Source organism: Oncorhynchus masou, chromosome 24 (genome assembly GCF_036934945.1).
Source record: "Oncorhynchus masou masou isolate Uvic2021 chromosome 24, UVic_Omas_1.1, whole genome shotgun sequence".
In the NCBI taxonomy this organism is placed as follows: Eukaryota; Metazoa; Chordata; class Actinopteri; order Salmoniformes; family Salmonidae; genus Oncorhynchus; species Oncorhynchus masou.
In genome coordinates, this window is record NC_088235.1 from 106,744,692 (window position 1) to 106,770,884 (window position 26,193).

The 26,193-nt window shown below is 43.3% G+C and overlaps 2 protein-coding genes across 4 annotated transcripts in view; one reads left to right on the forward strand and one right to left on the reverse strand.

The window, feature by feature from the left end:
* The window catches only part of hmcn1 (hemicentin 1), a 247,122-nt gene extending 244,483 nt beyond the window's left edge, over positions 1 to 2,639 (forward strand). For all 3 annotated transcript variants that reach the window (XM_064936005.1, XM_064936007.1, XM_064936006.1), the window contains one exon: positions 1,167 to 2,639. In XM_064936005.1, the coding sequence (XP_064792077.1) occupies positions 1,167 to 1,533 (367 nt within the window). In that variant the 3' untranslated portion in view covers positions 1,534 to 2,639. The remainder of the gene's footprint in view (positions 1 to 1,166) is intronic.
* Positions 2,640 to 2,698: 59 nt separating this feature from the next.
* Positions 2,699 to 17,429, reverse strand: arpc5b (actin related protein 2/3 complex, subunit 5B). The gene is made up of 4 exons (XM_064936008.1): positions 17,165 to 17,429; positions 6,973 to 7,044; positions 6,572 to 6,748; positions 2,699 to 5,856 (listed from the first exon to the last, which is right to left on the reverse strand). The coding sequence occupies exons 1-4, from the start codon at positions 17,303 to 17,305 to the stop codon at positions 5,794 to 5,796; spliced, it is 453 nt and encodes a 150-aa protein (XP_064792080.1). The 5' UTR covers positions 17,306 to 17,429; the 3' UTR covers positions 2,699 to 5,793.
* Positions 17,430 to 26,193: the final 8,764 nt, after the last annotated feature.

Consider the following 26,193-nt stretch of genomic DNA (forward strand, 5'->3'; position numbering starts at 1 on the left):
TGGAGGGTCTTGGTGGTTCCAAACTTATTCCATTTAAGAATGATGGAGGCCAGTGTGTTCTTGGGGACCTTCAATGCAGCAGAAATGTTTGAGTACCCTTCGCCAGATCTGTGCATCGACACAATCCTGTTTCGGAGCTCTACTGACAATTCCTTCGACCTCATGGCTTGCTTTTTGCTCTGACATGCACTGTTAACTGTTGGAACTTATATCGACAGGTGTGTGCCTTTCCAAATCATGTTCAATCAATTGAATTCACCACAGGTTCTAATCAAGCTGTAGAAACATCTCAGGATGATCAATGGAAACAGGGTGCACCAGAGTCTCATAACAAAGGGTCTGAATACTTATGTAAATAAGGTATTTCAGCTTCTTTGCCTTTATGAATTTGCAAAAAAAACATCTAAAAACCTGTTTTCATTTTGTCATTACAGGGTATTGTCTGTTGAGTGATGAGGATTTATTTATTTATTAAATCCATTTTAGAATAAGGCTGAATCATAACAAATTGTTTGAGGGGTCTGAATACTTTCCGAATGCTGTCATACACACAACTACTAACACACACCTGCATACCGGTACTTTCTCCAGCACTTTTTTTACTATACATTTGTTGCATTTTGTCTGAAGAATCATGCAGTATATACACTTAAGACCTAGGCTCAATCAGATCAAGCCGGGGATAGCCGGGGATTAACCGGGGATAGCCGACACCCGCATAGCTGGTGTTTTGGCCGTGTCGGAGGTGGAGCTGTGTTGGAGCTGTACAATTGGCAAGCAGTTGCTCTTGTGATCATTGTCACAAAGCCATACCCGTCCCACTCACGTTAGAAGTTCAGAATGAGAAGGTGTAGCCTATATAGAAATAATGTTGCTCAAATTGAAAATCATTAAGTAAAATTGAGGATTTCTATCAGCCTTATCAAGGTGTAGATTACATCTCACATTCCTGTGTTCCAACTTGTAAACAGACTGCATTAGATTTCTGTTAATGTGACTCCGTGCAGCCAATGGCAATGTCCCCTTCAGGTATAATTCCAGGAGCCGCTTGTGCATTTGACGGCTCCAAAGCTATGTGGATGTTGGCTAAAGCGGATCTGATTGAATAGAGCCCTAAGTACAGAATACCGTAGCGAAATGTCCATGTTGTGTGTTCTGTGTTGTAGGTTCTGTCTGAAGAAATGCCCTCCCAACGACCTGGAGTGTGCACTAAGCCCTTACGCACTGGAGTACAAGCTGCTGTCCCTCCCCTTTGGCATTGCGGCCAATCAGGACCTGATCCGGCTGGTGGCGTACACGCAGGACGGCGTGGTGCACCCCCGTACCTCCTTCCTGGTGGTGGACGAGGACGTGACGTTACCCTTCGCCCTGCGAGACGAGAACCTGAAAGGGGTGCTGTTCACAACCAGGGCCCTCCGAGAGCCTCACACCTTCAGGATGAAGGTGCGCTCACTGTCCTACAGCGCTGACGGAGGCATCGAGTACCAGACCACCTTCATCGTCTACATCGCCGTCTCCGCCTATCCCTACTGAGAGCACTTTAAAGGGAGGGGGGGGCACTGAAAAGGTTGCGACCTCTGTATGCAGCACCACTGCGAACGAGCATGTGCGTGGATGTATGTATGTGTGTGTGTGTGTGGTTGGTTGGTAAAGCTGCCACATAAGTAAATGGGAACTAGTAGAAAAAGACTTCGTATATGAGAACTACTAAGGTGGGACAGGAGAACAGCACTGCAATCCCAGGAGGCAGATTAGGAGATGACTCAACAATCATCCCTGGTGCACACCAAAGAGTTTACAGAATAGCGAGTTCCCCTCGGATGGAAGTAAACATCTATTTATTGGCCAGATATCCTAAATAGAATCCTGTTCTCTTCAATGTTAAGGGGCTTTGTGGAACTATAATGAATTGTTTGACCCTCTTGTACTTTACACTGCCCTCTCCCATCCACAAGGTGTTATAATCTTTACAGATGACCCAGACTGCTTCTCCAGGTCCCATGATGAGTCCACCGTTGGTCCAGAATGTAGTCTTCCTCCCTTCCTCCCCTCCTCAGGCTTAAAGTGGTAGAGACAAGAAACATTAGCTAGCCTTTATTTACATCTACCTATTAACTTATTGGGAAGTGCTTGAATACCAAAAAAAAGGGTCAGTTCCCTCCTTTGCGTAACTCTTTGGCTGGTTGGTCGCAAAATGTTGTGACATCAGACCGGAGAACAGAGCAAGTCATTTGATTGGTCTGAAATGGTGCCTGTAGAGACTTGTTGGCGAGAGGAGTTTGGCTGTGTATCAGTCAGACTTAGATCGACATTGCACCATTGTATCACATCTCTATGGTCAAACTCTTGCCCACCTCAGGTAATCACCCCTCTTCATCATCCCCAGAGTACACAACACACTCCATTACCTGTGTGTCCGATAGGAACAGTAGTGGTCATTACTTCATTACAGTCAATACAATCACAACATTAAAGGTTCATAGGATTCTTTTAACCACTTCCTCCTTAGTCAGTTACCAAGATGTATTCTATTTTTATGATTTGTATAGAAGTGTTGGATTTTTCTTGTAATGTATTTCTATACTGTATTTTACTGTATTACATTTTTATAAAAAATAAAAGATATACAATCATGATAAGAGGTGTTTCTGTGACTAGTTATCTGCTGTACCACAAGAGTACTTTTCACCAGTAAATAACTCCGAACTTCAAAATCTGTTTTCATATGATTTAATCACAAACATGGAGTAAGGCAGTTTGTGTACCAGTTTGATATGTTCCTTTGATTTTTTTTTTTGCAATTGAGCATTTTAACATTTCAACTGCATAATTATAAAAACAGCTACTAATGTATCACCACTGATGAGATTATTAAAACAAGAAAAAATACACATTCTATTGAAAAAAAATTGTCATCATTAATCAAAATGTGGTTTCCCCATAAATTATTTATTATGGGGACCTTGAATGCAGAATAGCGAGTTCCCCTCGGATGGAAGTAAACATCTATTTATTGGCCAGATATATTAAATAGAATCCTGTTCTCTCCAATGTTAAGGGGCTTTGTGGATCAATAATGAATTGTTTGAACCTCTTGTACTTTACAGAGACAGGTTGCATCAAATGGCACCCTATTCCCTATATAGTGCACTACTTTGACCTGGGCCCATAGGGCTATGATCAAAAGCAGTGCAGGGTTACAAGGACTGGCTTCCATTTGTGACTCACATATAGAGATAAAACAGATAGTGATCCTCAAACAATAAGGGCTTGGGAGGAATGAACAGAAGACACTGATTTGAACGTAAATAATAGAAAAATAATTAGAACATTAAAAAAAATAAAAAAACATATGGACAATTTTTACTTCTCAATTGACACTGTTTTAGTCCATGAAACTTGGAAGGTTTTTTTTAGAGCGAGAATGAGCAAAAGCCATAATTTCATCTCAATATATTGCAAACAGGGTTAATTTATGTCACCAATCATGAAAAACATGATGTAGTACATATTCCACCATTATCTGCAAGTCCTGATAATCCATGTCAACTGAACAATCTAAACACCTGCCAAGGGCTGCTCAGAACATGGATGTAAGGAGCCGTTTCAGTTCAAAACAGACCACTTTCAGGAAAGCAATCAGCTACTTTGGCAACAGATGTGATCTACGAGTAAAGGCAGATAAAGCAGACAGAGATCAGGGCCCCACAATGCATGACACAAAAGCCAGGGGAAGTGTTTGGTTGTGCACCACAAAATACTGTCCTACCGAATGCATGCTTGTATTTCAAACAAACACATTTCCTGGGTTCATATTCCAAATACTTGGGTCTTATACAAAATAAATGTAAGCACACTGAGGGTACAAAACATTATGAACACCTGCTCTTTCCATGACAGACTGACCAGGTGAAAGCTATGCTCCCTTAATGTAGTCACATGTTAAATCAACTTCAGTCATCAGTGAAGGGGAGGAGCCGGGTTAAAATGATGTTTAAGCCTTGAGACAAGAGACACGGACTGTGTATGTGGGCCATTCCGAGGGTGAATGAGCAAAACACAATATTAGATGCATTTGAACGGGGTTTGGTAGTAGGTGCCAAGCGCACCGGTTTGTATCAGGAACGGCAACGCTGCTGCGTTTTTCATGCGCAACAGTTTCCCGTGTTCATCAAGAATGGTCCACCTCCCAAAGGACATCCAGCCAACTTGACAACAGTGGGAAGCATTGAAGACAACATGGGCCAGCATCCCTGTGCAACGCTTTCAACACCTTGTAGAGTCCCTGACCTGACGAATTGAGGCTGTTCTGCAGGTTCAACTCAATATTAGGCAGGTGTTCTTAATGTTTTGTAAACCGATGGCTTTTTAAAATACTGATCAATTATCAGAAAGAGACCCAAAGTTCCATTTACAAATCACAATAGAAAAACCATGACACTTCAACAAACACAGGTTAAATGTGGGGCTGGCAGGTAGCCTAGTGGTTAGAGCGTTGGGCCTGTAAAAATCTGTCGTTCTGCCCCTGAACAAGGCAGTTAACCCACTGTTCCTAGGCTGTCATTGTAAATAAGAATTTGTTTAACTGACTCGCCTAGTTAAATAAAACAATACGTCAAGAAAGATACACCATGATTGACTAGCAGTGAAAGCATTCAAAATATACTGGTGAGGGAATGTGGCCCGACAGAGCAAAGTATACATCCAAGGCAAATTCTGTTTGTCAAAATACTAATAATCATAGGTGTAGGGTTGGAAAATTCCAGAACCTTTAAATAAATTCCCTAGTTTTACCGGTTGGAGGATTCCTGGAATCAAGATGGAATAAATCCGGAATCCTACAAACCCGATTTTTGGAAAACCAGGGAATTTATTGAAAGTTTGCAACTTAGTGAAACTATTCTTATGTCCTGGAAGCACTACAAATGCATCCCTTACTAAACAATATTACAACAAAGTCTGGCATGATAATGCCGTGTACATGATTCAGTGAGTGAGAGAACACTGTGGAATAGGCATAGATCTCACTAAACCCATACTAGGACACCACTTAGACTGCATGCACTTTACATTAGCTACGTGGTATAAGGTAGTGTTTTTACAGGAACACAGTCTAGGATTAATAACAGTGGTGCTAGTAGTAAAAGGGGGCCGTAATGCATCGTGGGTATTAATCCCTAACTAGGGCAGGCAGGATAGGATGATGGCTGGACCACCCCTGCTGGCAGAAACTTCCCCAACCCACAAATCCACCCCGCTCCATCTGTGGCTGTGCTTTTCAGGAGCCTCCCTCCCTCTGCCCCCACGGGTCACAGAAGGGCAAATTAGGGATTTTCTGTGGAATTATAAGCTTTTGTTCCATCAGCAATTTTCTGTTCAGCTTTTTAACAAAGACACCAGCCTATCAGAGCTTTAATAAAAAAAAAGAGTAGCAGGGTAGACAAATAACTGTTATAAAATAGATTTTTCCTGAGAAAAACAAAGCCATACCGAAGAAGAGTTCTGTAGCATTGTGCTGGTGTGTGTTTGAGGGTCTAGGGAAGGAAAGGAGTAAAAATACTAAAAACGATGCCAATTTGGCATGTGTTATGTGTTTGGGTGAATGTGTGAAACGGCTGTATCAGTGTGTGTGTGTCTGTGTAGGGAGACATAGGGAAGTGAGATCTGAAAACAAGCAGAGACAGATAGGAGGGATCTTTCTCTGTGACACGCTGTGATCTACTGGATATCATCCTTGTGTTGTAATGTGCACCAGATGGTCACTGTGAAGAACATGGCTCCTCTCCTCCTCTGTTAGACAGTCTTCCTGGCTGTTAGTACTCTAACGATGCATCCCAGGCCACCTGCAGATAGAGCCTGGGACAGAGGGGAAGGAAATAAAAGGGATATCATGTAACTTACATACATATGCAACTGTGTTTATCAAGTCTAATTAGTGTGTGTGTGTGTGTGTGTGTATGTATGGCAGTACTTTTATCAAGTCTAATTAGTGTGTGTGTGTGTGTGTATGGCAGTACTTTTATCAAGTCTAATTAGTGTGTGTGTGTATGTATGGCAGTACTTTTATCAAGTCTAATTAGTGTGTGTGTGTGTGTATGTATGGCAGTACTTTTATCAAGTCTAATTAGTGTGTGTGTGTGTGTGTGTGTATGGCAGTACTTTTATCAAGTCTAATTAGTGTGTGTGTGTGTGTGTGTGTGTGTGTGTGTGTGTGTGTGTATGGCAGTACTTTTATCAAGTCTAATTAGTGTGTGTGTGTGTGTATGTATGGCAGTACTTTTATCAAGTCTAATTAGTGTGTGTGTGTGTATGTATGTGAGTGCTTTTTGTTATCCTTACAAGGATTATAAAGCAAGGAACATTCAGACAAGTGGGGATACTTCACTGGTATCCACAAGGAAAAAGGCTATTTTAGGCTTAGGGTTTAGGTTTACAATTAAGGTTAGGATTAGTGGTTGGGTTTATGGTTAGAAGTTAGGGTTAGAGGTTAAGCAAAATAGGACTTTCAATGGAAATCAATAGTTTGGTCCCCACAAGGACAGTAAAACCTATGGTGTGTTGATGGCAGTACCTTTTCATGCCACTGCAGCAGGACGGCACTGCTGTTATCCGATGGCGTCTCAAAGCCTTTGTAGATGTACTTCATGAGCAGGTCCACTCCGTTCTTATCCAGAGACTGGACTCCCTTGTCTACGTCACTGCTCTTAAAGGCACTCAGCACCTTCAACACAAGGCCCTCGGCACAGTCCTGACAAAACACAATAAAGTTCCCCTATTATGTACGGAAACAAATCTCCAGGGAACCCAACTTAGCAACAGGTTAAAAGAAGCTACGATACAGCCTACATTCATAGTTCCTATGACTAAGTCTCTACTAAATACATTAGGTGGGCCTAACGTTTATGTGGGCCTAAATGGAAGTCAGACACATCAGCTCACTGTGTCTTTTTCCATTGAGTTGTCTAGACTCACCTTGACATTCTGGTTCTTGGTGTTGATTGGTGGGTTCTTCAGGACTGCCTGCAATGCCTCCATCAGGTTCCCTGTGCAGAGAGGGGTTAAGGAGGCAAAGTGGACAATATCTGGTAGTCTGGATTATAATACCGTCCTAGAACAACAGTCTGTCAAATCAAACCTAACCTTGTCTTTGAAAATAGAGTCATTACATCATTTTGGCCATTCAAATCACATCAATACATTGAATGTCACAGTTTACTACCAATCAGACACTTGACAACTCAGTGTATGTAGCTACTGAACAGACAAGCAATCTGGGGTGTATTTAACTAGAAACCAAAAGGAGTCAAACAGAAGCCAACAGAATGAATTTGTCCAATAGAAACTCTAGTTTTCGTGGCAAAACTTTTTCAGTTTGGAGTAAACGGAGTCTGCACTTTCCGCTGCAAAGCGTTTTAAAACTGTTTGCTGAGGTCTTGGTCTGAATGAAAACACCCCTGGCTACACCAGAGAGGAAGAGGCGAAGCGAGAGAGTTTACTCCGCCCAAAATCTGTCCACGTTAAGCAGATAATTAATTATTAGGAAAGTGAGGATTTTTGAATGGAGGCAATGAGAGAGTGGCGAATTTGGTCAAGACAAAACAATTTTTTTTAATCGTGAGGGTTATTTGATCTAACAGAAGACTCACAATGCTTAGGAAGCCTAGCGGTTAACCACATTGGACCAGGAACCGAAAGGTTGCTGGTTTGAACCCCCGAGCCGACGTGAAAGATCTGTTGATGTGCCCTTGAGCAAGGCACTTAACCCTAATTGCTCCTGTAAGACTTGCTGCATAACAGTGTCTGCTAAATTATGTAATTGTAGAAATATAAGGGTTAGTGATGCACTGATATGACATTTTTGGCCGATACCGATATCCGATATTTTCCTTGACAAAAACAAAAAATACAGATATTTAACATTTTAGCGGCCTTTTAAGCATTCTAGTAGTTAAATAGTTAACACACACACACGCGGATGCAGCGGTCTAAGGCACGAGGCGCTACTACAGTCCCTAGTTCGAATCCAGGCTGTATCACATCCGGCCGTGATTGGGAGTCCCATAGGGCAGAGCACAATTGGCCCAGCGTCGTCCGGGTTTGGCAGGGTAGGCCGTCATTGTAAATAAGAATTTGTTCTTCACTGACTTGCCTAGTTAAATACAGGTTACACACCACACTGACCAAAAAGTTATTTTGTTGGCATTTACGTATGTCCCCATTACCAGTAAAACATCATCAAAACCTATTTCTTTCACTTACTTGTTGTTTCGATGTACATTTTTTGCAGTTGTTTCATTTTCAACCAGGATTTCATCATACATGTCAAGCAGTGAAGTTTCAGCTCTGTCTGTCCGTGGCCTCTCTTCCTCGTTACGCACTGTCACTGTGTCCGTTTCCATCTTGTCCAGCTGTTTATGTAACATTTCACGTAAACCCTGTTTCTTGTCTGCATCGAAGTAGTGGTCCTTGTACCTAGCATCGAGCAGGGTGGCGACACAGTAAAGAGGCTCAGAGAGAATGCCACCGAATCGCTTGTTCACCACCTCAAGTACTTTTGTATGTTTTAACCCCAAGGTCTGTGTGGGCAGTTTTGTTTCAATGCCATGACAGATGGTACCACGTCTACTGCAGACACAGTTGATGAGCTTATTCCTCCAGTCAGTTGTCCAAATGGCGCTAGGAGTGTGTTCATGTTTCCAAATTTCAAACATGTTCTCAAATGCCATTGAAATGGCCAAAGGTGCGAAGTCCCGACCGCAAACCTGAACCTATTAGGGGAGGGTCCTGGTGGGTATCTACCCTTGGCGGCGGCTCCGGTTCGGGGCGTAGACCCCGCTCCATCTCTGGTGGGGGGAGGCTCCGTGCCATGGATCATTACTGGAGGCTCCGTGCCATGGATCATTACTGGAGGCCTCCGTGCCATGGATCATTACTGGAGGCTCCGTGCCATGGATCATTACTGGAGGCTCCGTGCCATGGATCATTACTGGAGGCTCCGTGCCATGGATCATTACTGGAGGCTCCGTGCCATGGATCATTACTGGAGGCTCCGTGCCATGGATCATTACTGGAGGCTCCGTGCCATGGATCATTACTGGAGGCCTCCGTGCCATGGATCATTACTGGAGGCTCCGTGCCATGGATCATTACTGGAGGCTCCGTGCCATGGATCATTACTGGAGGCTCCGTGCCATGGATCATTACTGGAGGCTCCGTGCCATGGATCATTACTGCAGGCTCCGTGCCATGGATCATTACTGGAGGCTCCGTGCCATGGATCATTACTGGAGGCTCCGTGCCATGGATCATTACTGGAGGCTCCGTGCCATGGATCATTACTGGAGGCTCCGTGCCATGGATCATTACTGGAGGCTCCGTGCCATGGATCATTACTGGAGGCTCCGTGCCATGGATCATTACTGGAGGCTTCGTGCCATGGATCATTACTGGAGGCTTCGTGCCATGGATCATTACTGGAGGCTCCGTGCCATGGATCATTACTGGAGGCTTTCTACGTGGAGCCGGAACAGGTCTCACCGGACTGGGGAGATGCACTGGAAGCCTGGTGCGTGGAAATGGAACAGGTCTCACCGGACTGGGGAGATGCACTGGAAGCCTGGTGCGTGGAGCACCGGTGTTACGGATACAGGTATCCTGTGTGTGTGTGTGTGTGTGTGTGTGTATGTATCCTGTGTTTGCTCTCCTTCTCCCCTCACAGGTGAAAATCATCACTCCCCAATCAATCATCAATCAGAAGACACACCTCCTCCTGTTTTCCTACCCTATCACAGTTCCTTTCCCATGGTTTAAAAACCCTGTCAGTTGTTTGCTCTAGAGCTCAATCTCTCTGTAAATGCCATGTCTGTAGGTCTCTGTGTTTCACTCTCTCGGTGTGTATTAACCTCTCTTTTGTTTGAGCACCTCCATAGCACTTTGTCATCACCTAAACGGCTCTACGGTCAGTACCCCCCCCCCCCAAAGGTGCGGACTCCCGGCCGCAAACCTGAACCTATAGGGGAGGGTCCGGGTGGGCATCAATACTTGCCACGACCCACTGTGCTGTCAGACTCAGCATGCTCTTGGTGCTGACTTCGCTCGTCCAAATGTCAGTTGTGACACCCATAGGAAGCAATATTATGACTTCCATTATCTTCGCGTTAATGGATTTCGCCTTTGAGTTATCTACCTGCGTTATATAGGTATGCACGTCATCTACCTACGTTATAGGTATGCACGTCATCTACCTACGTTATAGGTATGCACGTCATCTACCTACGTTATATGTATGCACGTCATCTACCTACGTTATATAGGTATGCACGTCATCTACCTACGTTATATAGGTATGCACGTCATCTACCTACGTTATATAGGTATGCACGTCATCTACCTACGTTATATAGGTATGCACGTCATCTACCTACGTTATATAGGTATGCACGTCATCTACCTACGTTATATAGGTATGCACGTCATCTACCTACGTTATATAGGTATGCACGTCATCTACCTACGTTATATAGGTATGCACGTCATCTACCTACGTTATATAGGTATGCACGTCATCTACCTACGTTATATAGGTATGCACGTCATCTACCTACGTTATATAGGTATGCACGTCATCTACCTACGTTATATAGGTATGCACGTCATCTACCTACGTTATATAGGTATGCACGTCATCTACCTACGTTATATAGGTATGCACGTCATCTACCTACGTTATATAGGTATGCACGTCATCTACCTACGTTATATAGGTATGCACGTCATCTACCTACGTTATATAGGTATGCACGTCATCTACCTACGTTATATAGGTATGCACGTCATCTACCTACGTTATATAGGTATGCACGTCATCTATCTACGTTATATAGGTATGCACGTCAGCTTTGACATCGGTTTTGCACAGTGTTAAACTAGACATCGGGCCGATGCCAATGTTGTCATTTTTAACTAATATCGGCCGATTCCGATATGCTCACCGATATATCGTGCATCCCTAGTAAAGGTGATACATGTGACATCTTGGTAACTTTGAGAACTTTATATCATTGTTGTCCCTGATGAAATTCAAGGCAGTCTAAGCATATTCATGACGCTAGCACAGCATCTCACTCTCGATTGACTACAGGAGGTTACCGTCAACACTGCTCATCGTAAAATAAGTATTCAAATAACGAGATGTATCCACCAATCCAAAGAGAGGAATAGGTGAGAGATCGACAGCCCACCCTTCCGCTCGATGGACAACGAATCCCATTGTTAGAGCGGAGACACAAGCATCTCATCATTATATCCATTATCTCTGGCTACACCCATCAACACAGCAGACCCGGAGGCAGCATAAAGTGACTAAGTGGGCAGTTGAAATCGGCCAGGGGACAAAATATTTAGGGTTTCTTGCGTTGGAATTATACTGAACTCTGCTTATATCACACTATACCACAAACAAAGGTTCAAATCCAGAGACTCCGAGATCATTGAGTGCTTTTGAAGATGCAGGTTGGCAAGAAATTGGTAGCCCATCACCACTGTGCTGAATTAGCATAACATAGGGGCCTTTTAGCAGTAGTAAGGACAAAGATTTAGCAGGAGGCAGGCAGGTAAAGGTGCAAATAAGTGTTGAATTTATTATACAAAAGTATGTGGACACGCCTTCAAATGAGTAGATTCAGCCATTTCAGCCACACCCATTTCTGACAGGTGTATAAAAATGAAGCACACAGCCATGCAATCTCCATAGACAAACATTGGCAGTAGAATGGCCTTACTGAAGAGCTCAGTGACTTTCAATGTGCACCAATCCCTAACCTCAATCCCATTGAACACCTTTGGGATGAATTGGAACGCCGACTGCGAGCCAGACTTAATCGCCCAACATCAGTGCCCGACCTCACTAATGCTTGTGGCTGAATGGAAGCAAGTCCCCGCAGCAATGTTCCAACATCTAGTGAAAAGCCTTCGCAGAAGAGTGGAGGCTGTTATAGCAGCAAAGGGGGGACATCTCCATATTAATGCCCAGGATTTTGGAATAAGATGTTGGACGAGCAGGTGTCCACATCCTTTTGGTCATGTAGTGTATATAAAATGTTGGACTTGTCAGCATTCAAAAGACCAATTTGGCCACACCTATTCTTGGCGTGCAGGCCAGGTATATCTATGCACGCTGCAGTGTGCGCATTCACACAACATTAAACATGACAGAGAAACCGGACACATGCTCTCCAAACAAAGAAATTGACAGTAAACTGGTAAATGCAATTAAATAAACCTAAAGTGTTGCGCAGTTTGTGAGCTCTCCAAAAAAAAACGTTTCCACCTGGAGAATAAGAATGGTATGAATGTATATTATATTTAATGAATGATACAAATGTCTTTAACCAAACATTGTAAATGAATGGGGGAATATGTTGAGATTAACAGTGACTTGACTGATGAATATACATTTCACGGGGAATTGATCAGACCTGACCAACAATTGACACAATGAAACAAATATTGCGCAAGAATTTGCGGCAGACAGTCGTTGCAGAGAGAGATGCGCCCACAGGGGAGAGAGACGCGTACACAGGGGGGAGAGAGGCGCCCACAGGGGGAAGAGTGGCGCCCACAGGGGGAAGAGAGGCGCCCACAGGGGGAAGAGAGGCGCCCACAGGGGGAGAGAGGCGCCCACAGGGGGAAGAGAGGCGCCCACAGGGGGGAGAGAGGCCCCCACAGGGGCACAGGGGGAGAGACGCACCCACAGGGGAGAGACATGCCTATAGTGCGCCTTCGCCACTCAATCCTCCCCTAATTCTGATCGACATTTTAAATTATGCTTGAGAGACGTTCCTCACACATAAGCAGTAGCCTTATAAAAATCATCAGGGCGCAGCAGCGGTCATTTTCCCTTCAACCAAAATCATTACAATTCAGTTTTTCTAGCCAGGCCCTTAAGATGCACACACACAACCCAAACTAATGGAAATGTGACAGGCAGAATAGCACTTTCCAAACGAGCACATGATACATACTGACCAGCATGGTATGTACAATTTCATGAACGTAGATTGGTGGAGCAAATAAAAGGAACATCATTAATAGTTGCCCAGAGCAGATGAACACTGCTGTTCATACTGTTTCTGTACCATACCGGGGTATACAATATTACCAGAATTGCACACAAGGGGTGCTATTTTAAATTAATACAATTTAGGCAACAAGGATCTCGATCCAGGAGAGGATTAAAATGTCTCTAGTCTGGGTTACCAGTCTTCAACTAACATTTCACTCCTTGCCATCCATGTCATTGCCAAATAGACTGGCCTTTCGGTAATCTCAACGTTCAATATGCAGCTGGATTTATGGCGGAGTTGCTCATTGGTTGTTGGAAATAACATTAATATATTCTATATATTCCATGTGGAGCCTCGAAAATAAAATTACAATTATAACAGTCAAAAGCAAGCATTTAGATGTTGGCAAAGCAAGTTGTTATTTGAGGCTTAAAATTAAATCGAAGAGGTTTTGTGGTTGGAATTGCAGTATGTATTTAGTTTGAGGATTTAGAAATGAGCTAGCAACTTTTGACAGACTGGTTTAATCAGGAGAAAAAAGTAACGGTTGCTTAGAAACTGGATACCAAGGTGTTCTGTGGAGAGAGAAAAAGGATAGCAGTGAGGGCTATCAAATCAGGATCAATTCCGCTGTTCTCCTCAAGCTCATTAATGATAGAATGTTTATATTTGAAAAAGGCAATGACAAGGAGTGGAATGTTAGCTAGAGAGACTGGCACTCAGGCTAGAATGTCTCTGCTGTAACCAAGAAGCTTGATCTTGAAATCTAGCCACTTAGGTAGCAATTTAGCAAACTAAATACAAGGCTGGACCCCTGAACTGGACATAATTTATTTTACACATCTTAAATGTCGTATAGTTATACTTAACGTATAGTTATAAGCAGTGGCATAGTATTGAAAATCATACAGTCGATATTTTTAAATGCCCCGGTATATCGTCCCAGACTAGAGCACTCTCTCCCGAACTTGAGCCAGCACTTATAAATCAAAAGCAAATATTACAGGCGGAGGTGTATGACGTTATTAACTTAGCCTACCACAGACATGAGCAGCGTTTTCCCCGCTTTTTATGGAAACCCAAAGGAATCACACCTATCCGCTCAGTGGCTTTCCATAACCCCCTACCCACACCATGGCTTGCTCTGCCCATTGTGCTGACAAGATCAATATGAGAAGATCCTAGTCACACAGAATTCATCTGATGGCATTGAAGAGTAGACCACATCAGTCACCGGTTTCATTCATAGAAACCATAGATTACAGGCAACATCCGCACTGAGCTAAAGGCTAGAGCTGCCGCTTTCAAGAAGGATACTAATCTGGATGCTTAGAAGAAATCCCGCTACGCCATCTGACAAACAGGCAAGGCATCAATACAAGCGGACTGGGCTAGAGTGACCTAGAGGTAGTTGTGGGCCTATGTTTTGCAAAATTATTTCCCAAAATTCACCTGATTTCCAGAAATTCCAGGTTGGAGGATTCTCAGATTTCCTTCTGATTCCCTTCTTGATTGATGAAAGTTACCCGAGTTTTAGTTCAACCCTAGTTGTGGAGCCCCCACGTGTTATGATACCTGAATTAATTATATTTACACAATTATGACAATATGTGAACATTGTTGTTAGTTGAGCTGGACCGGGTAGAGATGCATCGGAGGGTGTTAAGGGCCACGTATTGGATTGAAAGGTTCCATTCATTGCACTGTGAAGATTCATCCATCTGTTCCTTTTTTGGCTTCAAATTTTTGCAATGACCTGTTTAATTTAAACTACCAGCTGAATGAATACCGGAGAGACATTTTTTCCCCCTCTTGTTTTGACCGGCTCGGACGATCGTCGGTTGTGTCAGGGTTTGCAAACTATCACGGATTACAAAGGGAATCCCAGCTGAGAGCTGTCCAGTGACGCAAGCCTACCAGACGAGCTAAACGCCTTCTATGCTTGCTTTGAGGCAAGCAACACTGAACCGTGGCATGAGAGCACCAGCTGTTCCGGATGAATGTTTGATAATGCCCTCCACAGCAGATGTAGGTAAGACCTTAAAACAGGTCAACATTCACAAAGTCGCAGGGCCATACAGATTACCAGGACGGGTACTCAGAGCATGCGCTAACAAGTGTCTTCACTGACATTTTCAACCTGTCTAAGGACCCAGTCTGTAATACCTACATGTTTCAAGCAAACCACCATAGTCCCTGTGCCTAAGAACACCAAGGTAACCAGTCTAAATGACTATAGCCCCATAGCACTCACATCTGTTGCCATAAAAGGCTTTGAAAGTCTGGTCATGGCTCACATCAACATCCCAGAAACACTGGACCTACTCCAATGTGCATACCACTCCAAAAGATCCACAACAACCTCTCCCTCGGGCATCCCGAGTGGCGCAGCGGACTAAGGCAATGCATCACAGTGCTTGAGGTGTCACTACATACCCGGGCAGTGACACAGCCGTCCGTGTCCGGGAGACACATGAGCCGGCGCACAATTGGCCCAGAGTCGTCTGGCTTAGGGGAGGGTTTGGCCGGCCGGGATTTCCTTGTCCCATCTTGCTCCAGTGACTCCTTAGTCGGGCCGGGTGCCTGCACGCTGACTTTAGTCGCCAGTAGTACGGTGATTCCTCCAACACATTGGTGCGGCTGGCTTCCGGGTTAAGCGTGAATTGTGTCAAGAACAGTGCGGCTTGGCAGGGTCGTGTTTCGGAGGACTCATGGCTCTCGACCTTAACCTCTCCCGAGTCCGTACGGAAGTTGCAGCGATGGTACTGTAACTACCTATTGGATATCACGAAATTGAGGAGAAAAAAAGTGCAAAAAATATATTTAAAAAAACTCTTCCTCAACATCAGCAGACAAAGGAGCTGATCGTGAACTACAGGAAACAGAGATCCAAACACAACCCCCATTCACATCAACGGGGCTGTAATAGCGCGGGTCGAGAGTTTCAAGTTCCTCGGTGTCCACATCACTAAGGACCTATCGTGGTTCAAACACACCAACACAGTCGAGAAGAGGTCACAACAATGCTTATTCCCCCTCAGGTGGCTGAAAAGTGCATGGGCACTCAGGTCCTCACAAAGTTCTACAGCCGCACCATTGAGAGCATTATTGTTACTATTTCCTATTTATTTAGCAAATATGCGTCTTACTTTTTAACTCTGCACTGTTGAGACTGTTGAGAATGGGCTCCTAAGTAAAGCATTTCATTATAAAGTCTACTCCTGTTGTATTCTGCATGATTTGACAGCACAGAGGCATTTGTTTTGCCCCAACCTATCACTCAATCATTTTAACTTTTTTTTTTAATGTAACGTTAGGGACGTTTGAACTGAGGGACCTTTTGCCCCATTGTGGAACCGGGCCCTCAACACTCACACAGGAAGTTCTGCAAGAGATTCGTCCGGCTGCTACTGACTTATAAGGCATTGAACTCCACTTCCCATTCAATGTTTATCACAATCCTCAGATGACGTAAAACTTACTCTGAAGGGTATATGAGGGAATCTAAAGGAACCAACGGCTAGTTATATCCCTTTTCTGAGGAGTTGTAAAACAATCCCTGGAATGTGACTACCAGACAGGGTTAGGGTTCTTCATTGGGGTACTTAGGTTATCTTGAGCGGAAATTGAATTGATATTGACCACAGTAATCCTTCTTATCAATGCTTGTAGATAAGTAGCCTCAATCATACGAAACAGCGAGTTTACTTGTGCACATTCACTCTTCCCGGCAAATTGAATCGAGGCGAGTATTTAACGTTTGACATCAATTGGTGCATTTGAAATAGCACGCACTTGTCATTCGTATCGTTTCCAAAACAGGCAGAACCATTCTCAACAATGTCATCCCAGTTTTCAGCATCTAGCAATCAAGCAGTCCTAATATACTCAGACAGTTCTTATTATATCTCAGTGAGTCCGACAGCTAACACGCTATCCAGCTGCCAACCCTAATTACCACACCTCGCCAGTTGAGACATGATGGCACTTGGCTTGGCACCATAATTACAGCAGCAGAAATGCATGCAAACGAACCGGCAGATACACTGACCAAATGAGCAAAAAAAAAAGCATTGCTTTGCTAGCTAGATAAAAGGATATTGTCTGATTAGCGAGTCCACTTCTGCCTCGTCAGGACCCAGCTGATTTTCACCTCCATCCTCCTCGTCAACAAATTTGTTCTCGTCGTATTCGTCAACGTCTACTGTCCTGAATCGATTAGACACTGTATTCTTCGACATTGTGCTAAGTTTTCGTCCCTTCTTCAGATGCAAAATAATGAGATTTAGTGATAAAATCTGCCGTTTACAGCTCTAGTTTGAGGCTTCTTTAATTCTCCCTGCCTCTCACCAGCGTCTCGACAGCAACAACAAAAACGACAATATTCTAAATAAAAGTATCAATATCCTGTATTTATTCATGATATATGAAAAATAATTGTCCAAACATTAACAATGATTCATATTTGTTCATATTTAAGTGACATTTGGGTTTTAAAACATGTTCTATCGTCAAATAAATACACATACACATATTCACGTTTTAACGTGGACTTTTATTTTAAAGGCAAAATCAGAAAACCGGAAGTCTTAATGTGGATGGGATCAGAGAGAAAAAGGAGGAAGAGAGAGGACCAACTCGGCAGAAAATCTGTCTCGCTCCAGCAGGTGGCGTTTTGTGTTGTTTCGCCCACCAAGCAAGCAGTTTTTGTATTGTAGGTCAATGAGAGCGTGTAATTTGGTCAACAACAAAAATTATGTCTTATTTGCTACGTGAAGTTTATTTGATCGAATAGAAGTTTTCATAATCCTTAACCCTCTTGCTGTGTTCCGGTTGAATTGGACCAATTTACAAGTTTTCTCTCTGAAAAATGTAGTTAATTTAATCTGACTGTCATAAGGTTCCATGACTTTGTCCACACAGGGCATCTGAACACACAAAATACATTTAGATGATTTTCATTACATTTTGGGTGTTTTTCTAATCTTTTGTTCACCTGTGGTGTTCCCGGTCCGATCTTTAGAAATGAATGGGTGAGACTACAATTAGTGTATAAAATTGAGTTCAGTCACATGCCCATTCATCAGATGGACAAACTTCTTCTCCCAGACCCCCACATGTGTGTGTTTGAGCACACACACACACACACACACACACACACACACACACACACACACACACACACACACACACACACACACACACACACACACACACACACACACACACACCACTCCCCTTCTTGGCTTCCATGGCAATCCCTTTCCCCAATTGAATCTTTCCCCCATGGGAACCACACCTGTTGGCATTCACACAAACAATTGCAACATTGTTTCAATAATATCTAGAACTTTTCTAGCATCTCTGGTATATAAAGCTTTTTTGAGGCCTTGCTCACAATTCATTCTGTGGCAGCACAATGACCAAACGCTATACTGTATGTGAGGCTCTTGATCATATCTTTGATCATTACACTGGTGAGGAGGAGAGAGTCCTTGTTTAACTTTGACACAAAGTAGTCTGTGATAAATAGCACAATATGTTTCATCTGAGTATTTGTTATAGTCAAAATAATCCATACATTATGTTTGTTTTTTTACTCAAAAACGAGTTGTATGAGTTCAGGTCATAAAAAGCAAATAGAAGTTCAAAACTTGTCATGTTCACAAGAACTTAAGTTGATCAAAAGAGCTAACACAACACTAGGTGATAATATATGTATTATTATGGATTTATAATCAGAAATAATGGGGCGGTCATTTTGGACCGGGAACACAGAATCTATTAATATGAAACGAACACAACAGGAGGGTTAAATTGTTATGAGTGTACTGATATAAGTAGGGCAGGTGACATCCCGGCAACTTTGCGAAAAATACTTTATATCGGAGTTGTCTTGAGATGGCTATGCATACACAGGATGGCGCTGACAGACATGGCAGCTCTCTACCACCGGCGGAGAAGAGGTATTTGGAGTGGACTTCTAGTCCGATGCTCCATCCACCGCTTCTGAGTATATCTCTGGACAATAAAGTAGACGAACTCAGGGAGAGGATCTCCTTCCAGAGAGACATCAGGGACTGTAGCATACTCTGCTTCACGGAATCATGGCTCTCTCCGGATATGCTGTCCCCGTCCACACAGCCAGCTGGGTTCTCAGCACACCGCAGAGATAGGACTAAAGAACTCTCTGGGAAGAAGAAAGGCATGGTGTATGTTTCATGATTAACTACTCATGATTAACTACTCATGGTGTGATTGTGATAACGTACAGGAAGTCATTTTGTTCACCCGACCTAGAATACCTCACAATCAAATACCGACCATATTACCTCCCAAGAGAATTCTCTTTGGTTATAGTCTGTGAGAGAAATATAACATATTTACCTGATTTATTTGATATTAATGGTTAACAATTCATATTTAACTAATAGTAAGACATTTTGTCCTACTAGTGTCTGTGTTTTTATGGTCTCCATTTTAGATCCCTGCAGCTAATCTGGGCGTATGTTCACCAGAGATGGCTTGAGCTGACCAACAATGACGACACAGCCTACAGGGAGGAGGTAAGGGCCCTGGCAGAGTGGCGCAAGGAAAATATCCTCTCCCTAAACATCAACAAAATGAAGGAGCTAATCGTGGACTTCAGGAAACATCTCCAGAGGGAGCACGCCTCTATCCACATCGACGGGACCGCAGTGGAGAAGGTGGAAAACTTCAAGTACCTTGGCATAGACATCGCTGACAATCTGAAATGGTCCACCCACACAGACAGTGTGGTGAAGACGGCGCAACAGCGACTCTTCAACCTCAAAAGGCTACCCTCTTTTCTCTCCCCAATTTTCATGGTATCCAATCGGTAGTAGTTACAGTCTTGTCTCATCGCTGCAACTCACGTACGGACTTGGGAGAGGCGAAGGTTGAGAGCCACGCATCCTCCGAAACACAACCCAACCTAGCCGCACTGCTTCTTGACACAACGCACATCCAACCTGGAAGCCAGCTGCACCAATGTGTCGGAGGAAACACCGTACACCTGGCAACCTGGTCAGCGTGCACTGCGCCCGGCCCACCCCAGGAGTCGCTAGTGCGCGATGAGACAAGGATATCTCTGCCGGCCAAACCCTCCCTTACCCGGATGACTCTGGGCCAGTTGTGTGTCGCCCCATGGACCTCACAGGCATGGCCGGCTGTGACAGAGCCTGGGCTCGAACCCAGAATCTCTGGTGGCACAACAACCCGAGCTAACTGCCTATTCACCCCACTACCATCCAGAAGGCGAGGTCAGTACAGGTGTATCAAAGCTGGGACAGAGAGACTGAAAAGCAGCTTCTATTTCAAGGCCATCAGAGTGTTAAACAGCCATCAGAGTGTTAAACAGCCATCAGAGTGTTAAACGGCCATCAGAAGGTTAAACTGCCATCAGAGTGTTAAACTGCCATCAGAGTGTTAAACGGCCATCAGAGTGTTAAACGGCCATCAGTGTTAAACGGCCATCAGAGTGTTAAACGGCCATCAGAGTGTTAAACGGCCATCAGAGTGTTAAACGGCCATCAGAGTGTTAAACGGCCATCAGAGTGTTAAACGGCCATCTGTGTTAAACGGCCATCAGAGTGTTAAACAGCCATCAGAGTGTTAAATAGCCATCAGAGTGTTAAACGGCCATCAGAGTGTTAAACAGCCTTCAGAGTGTTAAACAGCCATAAGAGTGTTAAACAGCTCTCAGAGTGTTAAACGGCCATCAGAGTGTTAAACGGCCATCAGAGTGTTAAACGGCCATCAGAGTGTTAAACAGCCATCAGAGTGTTAAACGGCCATCAGAGTGTTAAACGGCCATCAGAGTGTTAAACAGCCATCACTTACGCCACTCTGCACCTTCAAGGCTGCTGCCCTATATACATAGACATGGAATCACTGGCCACTTTGATAATGGAACACTAGTCACTTTAATAATGTTTAAATAATGCTTTACTCATCTCATATATATATATTGTATTATATTCTACTGTATTTTAGTCTATGCCACTCCAACATTGCTCGTCCTAATATTTATATATTTCTCAATTCCATTATTTTACTTTTAGATTTGTGTGTATTGTTGTAAATTGGTAGATACTACTGCACTGTTGGAGCTGGGAAAACGAGCATTTCGCTACACCTGCAATAACATCTGCTAAATATGTGTGTGTCAAATAAAATTTGATTTGATTCACGACATGAGGCTAGTAGCATAGCATCTCTCTCCATTGGATACAGGCAGTTAACGTCAACAACCGTCATCGAATATTATATATCCACCAAACCAAAGAAAGGATAGGCAGGAGCTAGACAGCCCTCCATGCCGCTTTGTGGACAGTGATTCACGGAGAGACATGTATCTTGTCAGCTTATTCATAATCTTTGATTGGATCCAGCTAGTGTTGCTGCCATGGTATGGAGCCAGATACCTGCCAAAAGGTTGAACGTATGTATCGTTAGAAACTCCATAGGTGAATTGTTAGAATCATAAGAAAAGCCCAAAGTGAAGCATGAACGTTAATGTGAAATTACACCTATGAACATACAAAGACCATGTTAGGATTCCGGACTAACATTCTCGGCTTGAACAAATCTTGTGTCGCAATTCTGACATACAATAATACCTTTCAGAGTTTTGACAGTATCATCTCTCCAAAATAAATATGTACACCAAAAGGCCTGTGAGGAGCGCTACCCGAATAAGCATAACACAGTATTAAAGAAAACTGAAGTCAGGGATACCGTGAAGAGATATCCTGCAGGTTTTCAAAAAGTCTCTATTAAGTCAGCACTTTGAGATATCAGCTGATGTACGAAGGGCTATATAAATACATTTGATTTGATTTTGATTTGATTTGTCTCGATAGCACTAGCTGTATTAAGTCTACAGCAGTGAAGTTTCAGTCCGCTAGGTGTATCTCCACAGCATGGACACATCTCTGGGTGACGTGGACATCCCCATGCATGCACCTTAACAAAATATGACTCATTCAATATTGCACCATCCCATTCTCTATGTATGACCACTGGAGTCTTTGCCACTCAAAATATAGTTTTATATAGAATATATGTATATTTATTTCATCACTCAAAATCTTGCCAATGGATATTTTGTAGGGGCCTCTCATTCCTCCTTCTATTCTGGTTAGAGCTAGTTTGCACTGTTCTGTGAAGGGAGTAGTACACGAGATCTTCAGTTTCTTGGCAATTTCTTGCATGGAATAGCCTTCATTTCTCAGAACAAGATTAGACTGACAGCTGATGATCGTTACCTCTAATTGGGGATCATACTTAGTGTCCTTTTTCCACCTGCGATGTGGGATATTGTTTTGTATGAGTGCCTATGTGTGCTACGTGTTTCACGCTGCACCTTGGTCTAATTATTCATACAACGGTCGTGACAAAAGTAGAAGAAGATTTTTCAATCAAGAGCTTCTCCTGCAGAGCTAATTCTTTGATTAGGTGAAAGTCCAGCTGAAAGTCTTTGGGTTGCCCTGTACCAATACTGTTCCAGACTTATATAGTTTTATATTAGCTGACTCAGATTCCTCGTTGTCTAGTATCCTGAGTTTCCACCCCCCGGTAACCCCCCCCCCCTCTTAACAGGGGGGTCTGTGCTAATATAGCGCTGTGCCATGCCAGCGGATGGTCTGTGTGGAAGATGAGGTTGCTGATGTTCCCATTTTTGTAATAGTCAGCAAAAAGTGTCTCTTGGTTTTTCGTAAGGAGCTTAACTTTGTGATCTTTTCGTGTCTTATCATTCTTTACATACACAGGGTACTGTATTTGAATTACCTCTGAACAGCGGGAGGCAGCTTTTAAGGCCTCTCCTTCTGGTTGGAGTACACTGTGCGACTCTCCTGCTATTGCTGGGCTAAAAGGCTTTGACACCTCTCACTTGACACATCAGTGCTAATTGAAGCTGTATCAAGCTTGGCAGCCTTAACTTATTTAGCATTCAGGCCTTAAAAGTAACGTAATATATTTTTCTTCTTGGCTTTTGGAAATAAAATATAGCTTCAGAGTAAACATAACTCACTCAGTTCTTTTCAGGTTTGTGTTTTTCAGAGAATTTGCTGTATAGTTTTGGAATAATAATCTTTGGTAGATGCAAGCCTTCCAGGTGATTCCGTAATTCCATCCAAAATCAGGTTGTTGGTTTTGAGTTTTGATTTGGAGTGAAGGTTATGTTGTAGAGGGTAGCATCCTGTATATGTCCCTGAACAAAAAAAAATCCAAGTTTATCTAACTCTAAATCTATATATTTTTTAAGAACATGCTGAAAAATGCAGGAGCTCATCTGCTCATGATCTCTCTCTCTCTCTCTCTCTCTCTCTCTCTCTCTCTCTCTCTCTCTCTCTCTCTCTCTCTCTACCTCTCTCTCTCTAACTCTATGTTTATCTACCTGCCTATTTAACTCAGCAGGTGGCACCAGAGCATAGGAATAGATTAGTTAGGTAGTATCAAAAGCAGTATAGCAAAGGTTTATATGAGTTAAACAGACCCAGTGTGTAAAGTACTTAAGTAAAAATACTTTAAAGTACTAATTAAGTCATTTTTGGGGGTATCTGTACTTTAATTTATTTTTTACATTTTTGACAACTTTTACTTCACTACATTCCTAAAGAAAATGATGTACTTTTTACGCCATACATTTTCCCTGATACTGTTTGTAAATTAATGTCAGTGTTATAGTGTACTGCTGGCTATCCGTAAAATAGAAACAAGAAAATTGTGCTGTCTGGTTTGCATAATATAAGGCATTTGAAGTTATTAATACTTTTACTTTTGATACTTAAGTACATTTTAGCAATTACATTTACCTGTGATACTTATTAGTATATTAGTATATTAGTATATTTAAAACCAAATCATTTTACACTTTTGCTCAAATTATATTTTACTGGTTAACTTTCACAAGTAATTTTCTATTAAGGTATATTTACTTTTACTACAGTATGACTTTTACGTTATTTTCTCCCACTGAATAGGCCTTCATTGTAAATAATAATTGATTGACCTGCCTGGTAAAATAAAAAAATGAATGTATGTGCAGTGCATCTACTGAAACATATGTCTGGTAATGAGACCATGTATTTCTAAACCACTGTATTGTTTTCTTTTAGATCAAATGAACTACTATCATATGTTCACTTTAATGGATTAGAGTTGAATACAAGATACATGTACTTCCTCCATTGATAGAGAGCATGGTTTACTTCAGGAAGCTGAGGATCTAAACAGATTACATAGTACAGCTGTTTGCTGTGTGACTCACCACACTCACTACTCGTAAAAGGCTATGGCGGAAGTATTTACTTTACCGAACATGTTTTGCTGGTCACGGGGTGGTAACTGCCTGCAAGTCGACTATGGTGGTCCCCCATATAGGATAACAGAGCAACTCTGTGCAGCATACACTCCATGATGTCAGGACAGCGTCAGATGATGAAAGTGCTATTTTTTGTTTTGCAGGAAATAGAGACAAAGTTTCCCATTTCCAGCTGATTTAAAAACAAATCTTTGTCATCATGAACCCCACAGATGGTCTTTGTTAAAAGAACAGAGGGCACATATTCCCAAAAATTGCACATGAAAAAGCTTCCTGACTCATAATTGACTTCACTTACTAGTAGAGCCTGGATATCAAAATACTACACCCCTTGGTGTGGCACTCATCTAGAATGGACACACCCTAATATTAGTGGGAATTAAGAGTAACATTTCTAATGGGCCGTGTCTAGACTGCTGGCCTTTTATCTCTTGTTGAAGAGAAAAGATAACACAAACATTATTTCCCACTGGGTCAGACATGATGGACCTCACTACTGGGTCAGACTTGATGGACCTCACCACTGGGTCAGACATGATGGACCTCACTACTGGGTCAGACATGATGGACCTCACCACTGGGTCAGACATGATGGACCTCACTACTGGGTCAGACATGATGGACCTCACCAATGGGTCAGACATGATGGATCTTACCACTGGGTCAGACATGATGGACCTCACTACTGGGTCAGACATGATGGACCTCACCACTGGGTCAGACATGGTGGACCTCACTACTGGGTCAGACATGATGGACCTCACCACTGGGTCAGACATGATGGACCTCACTACTGGGTCAGACATGATGGACCTCACCACTGGGTCAGACATGATGGACCTCACACTGGGTCAGACATGATGGACCTCACTACTGGGTCAGACATGATGGACCTCACCACTGGGTCAGACATGATGGACCTCACACTGGGTCAGACATGATGGACCTCACCACTGGGTCAGACATGATGGATCTCACCACTGGGTCAGACATGATGGACCTCATTACTGGGTCAGACATGATGGACCTCACCACTGGGTCAGACATGATGGACCTCACACTGGGTCAGACATGATGGACCTCACCACTGGGTCAGACATGATGGACCTCACTACTGGGTCAGACATGATGGACCTCACTACTGGGTCAGACATGATGGACCTCACCACTGGGTCAGACATGATGGACCTCACCACTGGGTCAGACATGATGGACCTCACTACTGGGTCAGACATGATGGACCTCACCACTGGGTCAGACATGATGGACCTCACTACTGGGTCAGACATGATGGACCTCACCACTGGGTCAGACATGATGGATCTTACTACTGGGTCAGACATGATGGACCTCACCATTGGGTCAGACATGATGGACCTCACACTGGGTCAGACATGATGGACCTCACCACTGGGTCAGACATGATGGATCTCACCACTGGGTCAGACATGATGGACCTCATTACTGGGTCAGACATGATGGACCTCACCACTGGGTCAGACATGATGGACCTCACACTGGGTCAGACATGATGGACCTCACCACTGGGTCAGACATGATGGACCTCACTACTGGGTCAGACATGATGGACCTCACTACTGGGTCAGACATGATGGACCTCACCACTGGGTCAGACATGATGGACCTCACCACTGGGTCAGACATAATGGACCTCACCACTGGGTCAGACATGATGGACCTCACACTGGGTCAGACATGATGGACCTCACCACTGGGTCAGACATGATGGACCTCACCACTGGGTCAGACATGATGGAC